General features: G+C 38.9%; 2 protein-coding genes across 2 annotated transcripts; one reads left to right on the forward strand and one right to left on the reverse strand.

Annotated features, from left to right (window-relative positions):
- Positions 1–951: 951 nt before the first annotated feature.
- Positions 952–1,554, forward strand: BCR41DRAFT_366782 (hypothetical protein; the record flags this gene model as incomplete). Its single annotated transcript, XM_022026251.1, has 1 exon — positions 952–1,554. The coding sequence occupies one exon, from the start codon at positions 952–954 to the stop codon at positions 1,552–1,554; it is 603 nt and encodes a 200-aa protein (XP_021886809.1).
- Positions 1,555–8,194: 6,640 nt separating this feature from the next.
- On the reverse strand, positions 8,195–9,173 carry BCR41DRAFT_12361 (hypothetical protein). The gene has a single exon (XM_022019463.1). The coding sequence runs from the start codon at positions 9,114–9,116 to the stop codon at positions 8,262–8,264; it is 855 nt and encodes a 284-aa protein (XP_021886810.1). The 5' UTR covers positions 9,117–9,173; the 3' UTR covers positions 8,195–8,261.
- Between the last annotated feature and the right edge of the window lie 1,530 nt (positions 9,174–10,703).

The following is a 10,703-nucleotide window of genomic DNA, read 5'->3' on the forward strand; positions in this document are numbered from 1 at the left end:
CTTTTTATATTGGTTTCTTATTATTATTATTAACGTCCGCGCAAGAGGAGAAGGGCCGAGGAGTGATTGGTTTTCAAAAGCGCGCTATACTAAGTACCTTGCTTGCTGTACGCTCAAGAGCGACCAATAAAATATCAACAAAAAAAATTAAAAAATAAAAATTAATATACGTGTCTTTGATGTCATCTGTCATATTTCATATGATAAAGAAGAGACTCTCACGATTGAAAGTGGGAATAATGCTCTGTCCTCAAGACTCATAAGGAAAACCTGTCTATAAACAACCAGAGCATGAACTGTATTGCTCTCGAGCTTGTTTACTCTTATTGATAAAGGAGATCATCTTCTTTATCCTCTTCTTCTATTTCCTTTCTTCACTCCTAACAAGAGATGGGATAGACTGTCGTTGGGCCTGTACTTTGGCAGCTTGCCGTTTTTCCAGAGTGTGGTGGAAAATAACACATGACATTCGTCAGAATACCTCTCCGCCTTTTTTTTTTTTTATTTTTTATTTTATTTTTTATTTTCATGCAATACAATGTAGAATATATTAAGATTTGAAGGTGAAACAAAGTATCAACGTTTATATATCGACCAGTAAAAGGCACACGATCGTATCGAGGAAATGACGTGTCGTATCTCTTTGGCTCTTTGAAAAGGAAAATAAGGAAAAGAAAAAAAGGAAAAATGTCTGTTTGAACAAAAACTGCCGCAGCACAGTTCCCACGACAATGCATCCTATTCTTTGTTAAGGATGAAGAGAAAGAATGGGAGAAGAGAGTCAAATAGCAAACTGATCCTCTTACTCAGCATAACACTCAGCTCTCAAAGAAACGACGATATAAAAAGAAACAAAGACAAAGAGAAATAGAAGACAAGCAGTATAGCACGGCAAGTGCGATCATAGATTTAACTATAGCAGCAATAGCGACTACCTCATCGTCAATTATTATGGTATCACACTCCGTTGCTACCTCAGGACCTTCCCCTCGTCATGCTACTGTCAAAAAGACCCAACCGAACCTAATCAGCAACAGTATTGGTGGCAATAACAGTGACGCCAAGGATGATGCCACTAAAGCCTTGACAGTCTTTACTTCTGGATCAAGTGCCTTCCGTACTAGAAATATTATGGAAAGCTATACCCCAATGGTCCCACCGTCGTTAAATGCCAACACAGCTAATGGCGCGTCGTCGTGCTCGTCGTGGACGCGGTCATTCAAGTATAGCAACTGCAGCCCCAACGCACTGTTGTCAAATGCCCATACAGCTAATGATTGGTCATCGTCCTCGTTGTGGATGCGATCAATCAATTATAACAATCGCAATTCCAACACACCACTGTCAAATACCAATACAGCTGATGATGCGGCGTCGTCCTCGTCGTGGATGCAGTCAGTCAATTATAACAGCCACAATTCTAACCGAATTCACAGAAAGTTTATACGTGGTCCAGTAACTAGATTGGAAACAATATGGGAATCAATATGGGAATCTGAACCATACTTTGTGCCCCAGGCAAAAGATAATGAGGCAACTGCAAAATCGGATTGAAATGGCATAACTTCTGCTCATATACATTCTTCTCACGATACAACATCAAACAGCCTTTTTACCAACAGTGATATCATCGACATCAGTTAAACTCATTGCTTCACAACCTGACAGCGTTATCTAGACTGATGCAGTAAAGGACTCCACAGCTTTGGTCAGCGCAAAGCCCAGACTTCGTGAGCAGGAAACATCCAAAAGAGAAAGTAAGCGTATGAAACATTATGCAACTAAGGATTCTAGCTCTAAGCTTAAAACAGAAACAAAAACAGCAACAGCAATAGCGGCAGTGGCAATCCTGCAAACACCATCGACATCTTCACTTTTTATGTCCGGATTCAAAACAACAAGAGAGTTCAAAGAGTAACAATGTGACAGTATTTAGTCTTAAGCCTGAAAAGGCTTGTTATAATATATATAGTCTTAAGCCTGAAAAGGCTTGTTATAATATATATAGTCTTAAGCCTGAAGGGTTTGTTTTAATAGTTATAATCAAACTATCTTTGTCTCTCTAAGCTATTACAAACAACAACAGCAGGGGAATCAATAGTAGGAGTGCTAGCTGCCAGAGCAATGAAATATACCAACCTTTCTCCTCGATGCTGTCCGAGGCAGGCTGATGGAGCTTCGGTTCGTATTCTAAATCTCCCATACTGTAACCTGAGTTTACTACGGGGACGATGATAAATATATGTATACGGAGTTTTTTTTTTTTTTTTTTTTTTTTTTTTTTTTAATCAGCTTCAATCACTTTGATCAGTTTCAGTCAAAGTCTCCATTCCACCAGACTTTTCCCCTCCTTTTACTCATTCAAGCATAAGTTTCCACATACAGCACTTTCTGTCTTTCCACTCACCTCTTTTTTCTATTGAATGGTCTACGAAGGATGGCCTATTCACATTGTCATAGGTGCGTATGTCCCACCTGCACCACCCTATTAGCTCGAAAGGTAGGTGCAAGTCGGATTAGCAGGGTTATATTTAATATTTATACGGATATGGTACCGTAGACAATGCTCGTTCGCAAAGCACTTTGTTCACGCAGTGCCTCTTATCCCTTTAGTCATCTGTTTACTAACTTGCCTAACGCCCCACATATACAGAGTAGTCAAAGGAATCGCCATAACGGTCAAAAGCTTCAAAGTAAGGCTGAATATGATGGATTATTTCGAGAAAGAATCAGAGCTGTTATGCCTTCCTGGGGTCTTTGGCAATGCCAACGGGCTGAACATGTCCACGACCACTCAAATCATGACCTCTGACGGCGATAACGAGACTGAAATATATTTTGTAGATAGATCGTGAGCAGTAGAAAAAGTAAGTAAGAATTAGATGTGGGCCCACACCCATGGAGGTATTTATTCATTCCCTGGTAGAGGAGCCTGTAGCGGGTAACTACATATCTATCTATAAGATGGCATTGATTTGTTCTAGAACCTCATATCGAAAATTTATCTCGTCAAGGTGTGTGGCGCGTTATTGCCACATAAGTCACATAGACTTACCAAACACTTGCAGACAAGGGATCTCCATCACAACCCGTTCATTACGTAGGTTCTCGTCAATCGTGTCCTTGGCAAACCTCATTAGGCTCCATTGGTCTTCGACAAATAAATGTAGGCTTCGCTTGTCCTTAGACGACTTGGTCTCAGCATAAGCCGCCTCAAAAATGTACTTTCGAATCGTCACATCTGGTTTCAGCGGATCCCCTTGCCGTACGCCGTACTCCAGCGAGGATCGGTTAGCCCAATCAAGCGCAAAAGCCTAGTCATCCGCTGGGAAGAAATAAGTCATCAATGGATCCAAAGCTCCGCGCGCAAATGAGTCTTCAAGCTTGTTTGAGAAGGGATAGCTCTTTTCTGCCAACTCCTTAGAGCTATGTTCAATCCACAAAGATTGAGGAAAATAAAATGTTTGCGCTTGATAGTTTCCCATCATAACCAAGTACCTGTTGTTTGCTGTGAGTGATATGGGTGAGCGTAAGTACAGTGGTAGGAAGAGGATAAAGACATTTTCCTTCTCATTATCTTTGAAATCGCAGCCTTAGACTCGGATGCGTCCTGTGTGGGTCATCTCTCGGCTGAGCTGTGTACAGAGAGCGGCCACTGAGTTAAGCAAAAAAAAATAAAATAAAAAAAAATAAAATAAAATAAAATAAAATAAAAAAAAATAAAATAAAAAAAATAAAATAAAATAAAATAAAATAAAATAAAATAAAATAAAATAAAATAAAATAAAATAAAATAAAATAAAATAAAATAAAATAAAATAAAATAAAATAAAATAAAGCGGCGTAGCGGGAATTGAAAATGGGTAATCTGCGCGCTTGTGATATCATCCGTCAATTTTCATATGCTCGCAAGGTGGAGAAAGAGAAAACTCTTCGGGTGGAGGGATAACCATCTTCAAAGATATGCAGGGTCATATATACATACAACAACAAGAGCACGAGCCACAATGCTCTCTTTGTATGGTGTGCAACAAAGAGAGAAAGGGTGTGACGCGACTAAAGTAAAAGGACAGGATTCAGAGCACAAGCTTATCAACACTCGCATACCCCCATTTTTCGCCAGCATTAAGCTCGAGTACCTTTTTTTCTTTAGCAATGGGGTTCATCAGGCACTGTCAGTAGAGTTTGCTATTTGACTCTCTTCTCCCATTCTTTCTCTTCATCCTTAACAAAGAATAGGATGCATTGTCGTGGGAACTGTGCTGCGGCAGTTTTTGTTCAAACAGACATTTTCCTTTTTTTCTTTTCCTTATTTTCCTTTTCAAAGAGCCAAAGAGATACGACACGTCATTTCCTCGATACGATCGTGTGCCTTTTACTGGTCGATATATAAACGTTGATACTTTGTTTCACCTTCAAATCTTAATATATTCTACATTGTATTGCATGAAAATAAAAAATAAAATAAAAAATAAAAAAAAAAAAAGGCGGAGAGGTATTCTGACGAATGTCATGTGTTATTTTCCACCACACTCTGGAAAAACGGCAAGCTGCCAAAGTACAGGCCCAACGACAGTCTATCCCATCTCTTGTTAGGAGTGAAGAAAGGAAATAGAAGAAGAGGATAAAGAAGATGATCTCCTTTATCAATAAGAGTAAACAAGCTCGAGAGCAATACAGTTCATGCTCTGGTTGTTTATAGACAGGTTTTCCTTATGAGTCTTGAGGACAGAGCATTATTCCCACTTTCAATCGTGAGAGTCTCTTCTTTATCATATGAAATATGACAGATGACATCAAAGACACGTATATTAATTTTTATTTTTTAATTTTTTTTGTTGATATTTTATTGGTCGCTCTTGAGCGTACAGCAAGCAAGGTACTTAGTATAGCGCGCTTTTGAAAACCAATCACTCCTCGGCCCTTCTCCTCTTGCGCGGACGTTAATAATAATAATAAGAAACCAATATAAAAAGGACCCATTTTGACTCTTCTTTTTTCTTCTTTTCTCTTCTCTTTCTCCTCGGTCTCCTCGACCATCGGCCTCCTCAACCAAGACAAAAGGTAAGCAACACTCTCTAAACCAATCACTCTTACTGAAGTTTCAACACTGTCACTCTGTGCTTCACTGTCCTTGTTCTGATTATTCTTTTTCTGCTTGTGTCTCTCTTTTCATTCCACGATTAGACTGCAACGACATGAAGCTGCCTAAAGCAACTGGGGCTTCATAACGCACAGCCAGGCTGCCACACTCAGGCGCCCATACTCGAACGGCTGCACTCCAACGAAAAGCCGTACTCAACTGGCCACGCTCTAAACAGCCACGCTCTAAACAGCCACGCTCTAAACAGCCACGCTCTAAACGGCCTCATAGTCTACCCGCAGTCGAACGACGGCCTTCTCCGCGGCCAAATAGCCAGCCCATCCCATCTCGGGTATGATGGCCAAGGCTTCACGAACAACACCAAATCATAGCGACCAGGCCACTTCTCATCGTGTGGTCTGGAAGGCACTGGTAACGAAAGCTCGGCGCCACCAGCAAAAGGACTAAACCAAAGAAAGGTCGAACAGTCCATCCAGGCAAAAACAAGCGCCTCCGGAATCAAATACCTCAAAAAAAAAAAAAAAAAAAAAAAAAAACCAAAGAAAAAAAGAAAACAAAAAAAAAAAAAAAAAAAAAAAAAAAATCCAAGAAAAAAAGAAAAAAGAAAAAAAAATAAACCAAAGAAAAAAAAAGAAAAAAAAATAAACCAAAAAAAACCAAAGAAAAAAAAAACCAAGAAAAAAGAAAAAAAAAGCCAATTAAAACATAAGAAAGCCAAAAAAAAAAAAAAAAAAAAAAAAAAAAAAAAAACCCCTTACTACACAACACAAAGCACTTTTTAACATAGCAACAATGCACATCCAAGGTGCAATAACCAATGCATATCTAAGGTAGGTCCGAACGGGCATGAGCCTGAACTGGTTCTTTAACGAGCCTTGCGATGGCGGAGCCCCTTCGGTCCAGAATGGGAAGAGAATGGGAATGGGGATGGGAATGGGTAAATAAATGTGTGTGTGTGCGGGCGTTTGCAAGGCCATGGGGCCTGACCAACGGAGCACGATTGCCAGACCACCTCCACGTGGTGTGCTCCGGACAACATCTTGGAGAGTCTTTTCGATGGTGACAAAGAAAAGCGCTTTCCAAGGTGGCTAAGAGTCTGGCTTCTTGTAGCTTAGGATAGTAACCAGGTAAGCTAGATAGCTAGATAGCAAGCAATCTCTTAATAAAAAGTATTCACACAAAAAAAAAAAAAAAGCTTTAAAATGCAGTCTCCGAAAATTGAAAATTTAGTAGAGGCGGCATTGCTTAGATGATAGGAGGGTGAACTTATTAATGTACTGCTCCGAAAATGAGGGGTTCTGGTGCCTATTGTTATGTTATGAACAACTGGCTTTGGAAGAGAGGCTTTAATATATATATATATATTGAGAAGCACTTCCTTGGACTCTTCACCATGGAAGCACTTCTATTGTCTCCTGCACAAGTATAAATAAGGAGCATCCATGGAGCAATACTCAAAGTAAGCACTATCTTGCTGTGTGAACCGGCAACCTGCACTAGCGGGATGGTGGGTACTCCTTGGTGACACACAGCTCCAATCCTTATGTCAGTCATCATCAAAATGTTTGCACCTCATTTACCACCAAACCTTAAAGTGTTTACATTGTCCAACAACACCATTTTGCTATTCTTGCATTCTTGTTTATTCGCTGAATATCCATGCATGATTTCTTGGGTAATCTCACTCGTCGCCACCATTTCTCCTTATCTTTATTGAAAGCGGACATAATTATCCGAATATGGCAATAGTCAGTTGCTTTAAAAGCAAAAGCATCTTCCGTCCACAGGGAGGGTTGATGTCATTACATTGTCACATGAAGCAAAAGGAATAATGTACGTGAAGGTAGGGAAAGCATTGAAAGAGGGATAAATAAATTTAATGCGAAGAATTAAATACAATAGTAATGAAGGTGTTGAATCAAAAGTATTGAAGGCCCTGAAGGCCCTGTAGAGCTTGGATATAATATTTTCCTCGACACACACGTTACATACTTTTTACGTGTTGCTTATTGTTGCTCGCTCAACAAGATGGTCATAACAAAAAAATAAGGCAGGCTTACCTTTGGGACATGGGCCAGAAAGGTGATGGGCTCCATGAAAAGCATCTATCAGATACTGTAGCAGACCTGAACACACTGTATTACTTTCAATCAGAAACTAGAAGGCACTAGAGTCTATGACAAGCCTGGATCCTTGTCTATTATACTTTTAGAAGCGATAAAAGAGAGAGAAGAGCGAGATGTAATGAAACGTGTGGCTACACCCAAAGATGCATGAAAAATTAATGCATCTTTCTCTATCAATTTTTTTTTGTTCCTTAAGAAAATGCGATCGCAAAAAAAGCATACGATGTGTAAGTCTGGGGTCAAAAGCCGTGGTGTGAGTAGTGTCTACTCATAGTCATTAAGTTTAATACCTTCGATGCTTTTTGCTTCGTTCTTCTCAATGTCGTATCACTTTCGCTTATTACGTCAACAAATGCGAAAAATGTCGCAATGAAAGGCAACAGGATCGCTTCCGGGCTGTCCAAGCCGACAGTTTTCCATCCACCCTTTCTTTGAATTTCATGCTGTTTCAAAATGGCGTCCAATCACTTTCATTTCGCCTATATTCGGATAATTATGTCCGCTTTCAACAAAGATAAGGAGAAATGGTGGCGACGAGTGAGATTGGGAGAATGACGCTTTTCTCTCATTTTAAGCTCGCTCTTTCTTTTTTTTCTTTTTTTTCCCTCTTCCTTTCTCTTCACTTCTCCACCTCTTCACTTCTCCACCTCTTCCCCTCTCCACCTCTTTATCTCTCCACCTCTCCACCTCTCCACCTCCCACCTCTCGAAAAGTAAGTCTCGACGGCAGTCCTTTGTCAAATACATTCACACACGCACACACTTCTTCCGTCTCTCCCTGTGCCTCTTTATGTCATCCCCAACTCTCGGTTAACTACGACCGTTGTCTTCTCTTGCCGTCACTACTTTATACTAAACTACATACTTTTTGTCTCCGTACTATACCAAAGGCAAAATAACCCCCAAGAGCGGTAAGCAGTGAGGAAACGAGGCAAGAGAAGTAAGGTAAGGAAGGGAAGCGGCAAGTAACCAACAAAGGAAAGAGAAATAAGAAAGAGAAAGGAACACCGAGAAAGAACGAATGAAAATAAACTAAGGAAGAGAAGCACATAGGAAGAGTAAGTGAAAGCAAGTAAGAAAAAAAAAAGAGAAAGAGAGAGAGAAAGGGGAAGGGAAAGTCGAGAAAGAACAAACGGAAGCATAGCAAAGAAGTAAAGCGAGGGAAAGAACAAACAAAAAGATATGTAAGAAATGTCGGCACCTATAAATGAAAATATGATAAGAAAGAAAAGCAGAAGGGAAACAAATGTAAGATATGGCAAGGAGGGAGCACTGAAGAAAAAAAAAAAAAAAAAAAAAAAAAAAAAAAGAAATGGAAGCACACAATGAAAGCATAATAAGAAAGAGAAGCACAGAAGGGAAACAAACGAAAGTATAGCAAGGAAAACAAAACACACACATACAAGCACACACACAAAGAGAAACAAAGGAAGTTATAATAAGAAAAGAAAGCCATAATAAGAAAAGGGTGAAAACAAATGAAAACAACGTAAGAAAGCGAAGCATCGAAGGGAAACAAAGGAAGGATAACTCGAAAGTGAAGCGTCGAAGAGAAGTACATGAAAGTATATTTAAAAAGTGAAGAGCCAAGGAAAACAAATGAGGAAGTGAAGCAGCAAAAAAGAAAGATAACAAGGAAGTGAAGCAGCGAAGAAAAACAAAGGATAGCATAGTAAAAAGGTGAAGCGTCGAGAAAAAAGCAAATGAAAAAATAACAAGAAAGCGAAGCAATGAAGGAAAGCGTAATAGAACATAACACGAAAGAGATGTGCCCAGGAAAACATAGAAAAGGATAACAAAAGTGAAGTACCGAAAAAGAGATGAAAGCATAACAGGAAAGTCAAGCATGGAAGAAAGAAATGAAAGCGTAGCAACCAAGTGAGGCATTGAAGGATAAAATATGGAAGCGTAAACAAGAAGTGAACCATCAAAGGCTAACAAGAAGTGAAGCACCAAAGGATAACAAAAATAACCATAAAGGATAACAGGAAATGAACTAGCAAAGAATAACAAGTGAAGCACCAAAGGACAACAAGGAATGAGTCATAGAGATAACAAGGAAATGAACCATCAAAGCACAGCAAGAAATGAAGCAAAGAATAATAAGGAAGGTATCAAAGGACAGCAGAAAGTAGACCATCAAGGATAGCAAAAAAGCGAACATCAAAGGATAGCAAGAAAAGTCAACCAGCAAAGAATAAAAGGAAATGAAGCTAGCAAAGGATAGCAAGGATATGAACTAACCAAAGGATAGCAAGAAAGTAAGCATCATAGATAAAACAAGGGAACCAGTAAAGGAAATGAGTCAAAAATAACAAGTGTTAAAGGAATACAAACGAAAGCATAGCAAGAAAGTAGAAAGAAAAGCAAACGGAAACATGGCAAGAAAGTGAAAGCCAATGAAAGTACAGGAAGAAAAAGCGAATACCGGGAAGATGTTTTTTTTATATATTTTTTTCTTCAAGGGTAAGGGACTGTATAGGGCGGTAGGGTGGACAGTCTCAAGTAAACAAGGTAACTACCAAGAAGTCAATGAAAGTACAAGGAAGTGAAGCATCAAAGGATAACCAGTAAGTAAAGATCAAGGATAACAAGAAAGTGAACCAGCAAAGATAACAAGGAAATGAACTAGCAAGGATAGCAAGAAAGTAAACTATCATAGGATAACAAAAAAGTGAACCATTATAGGATAACAAGAAAGTGTACCAGCAAGGAGAATGAGTGAAAAAATATAACAAGTGTTAAAGGAATACAAACGAAAGCATGACAAGAAACTAGAAAGAAAAACAAAACGGAAACATAGCAAGAAATGAAAGCAAATGAAAGTACAGGAAAGAAAGCAAATTCCGGAAAGAATTTTTTTTTTTATTTTTTTCTTCTTCAAGGGTAAGGGATGTATAGGTGGTAGGTGGACAGTCTCAGGTAAGTGAGGTAAGTACAAGAAGTCAATGAAAGTAAAAGTAAGAAAGAAAACACTAAACAACAAAACGCAAAAAAAAAAAAAAAAAAAAAAAAAGTAAACGAAAATACTAACGAAGAAGAGAAGTAGCAGAAAAGGTTAACAAAAGTGAGGAACAGGACAAGAAAGCAAGAAAGACTACACCATTAGATGTCCGACCCTGTATCAAAGGCGCGTCTCCAGAACATTGGACACTCTCGCTTTCGAACACTCATGAAAAAAAGGCAAGAGTATAATTATATCTGTGGAATGTGCTATTAATATTTGATTGATACCTGATTTACATTTGCTTCGTGGGAGCAACCAGCACTTGCACTAATTATTCTTTCATATCTTTTTACTACTATTATCTTTATAACAATGAGGATGTAAACACGACCTGCCGCTGCCGTATAATCAATGGTATCATAAATAGAGATTTAATGTTTCTACTATAATGAAGTATTCTTGGTTCAGGCCTCATTTCTTGCAGACTTCTGCTTTTGGTGCCTGATATTTGTTGTCTTGTTTCCTTT

This window comes from Lobosporangium transversale, assembly GCF_002105155.1.
Source record: "Lobosporangium transversale strain NRRL 3116 chromosome Unknown BCR41scaffold_1, whole genome shotgun sequence".
NCBI classification, from domain to species: domain Eukaryota; kingdom Fungi; phylum Mortierellomycota; class Mortierellomycetes; order Mortierellales; family Mortierellaceae; genus Lobosporangium; species Lobosporangium transversale.

What these genes read in the sequence shown, in the direction of transcription:
- BCR41DRAFT_12361 (XM_022019463.1), bottom strand. Translation starts at nt 9,116, where the DNA reads ATGCCTCACTTGGTTGCTACGCTTTCATTTCTTTCTTCCATGCTTGAC.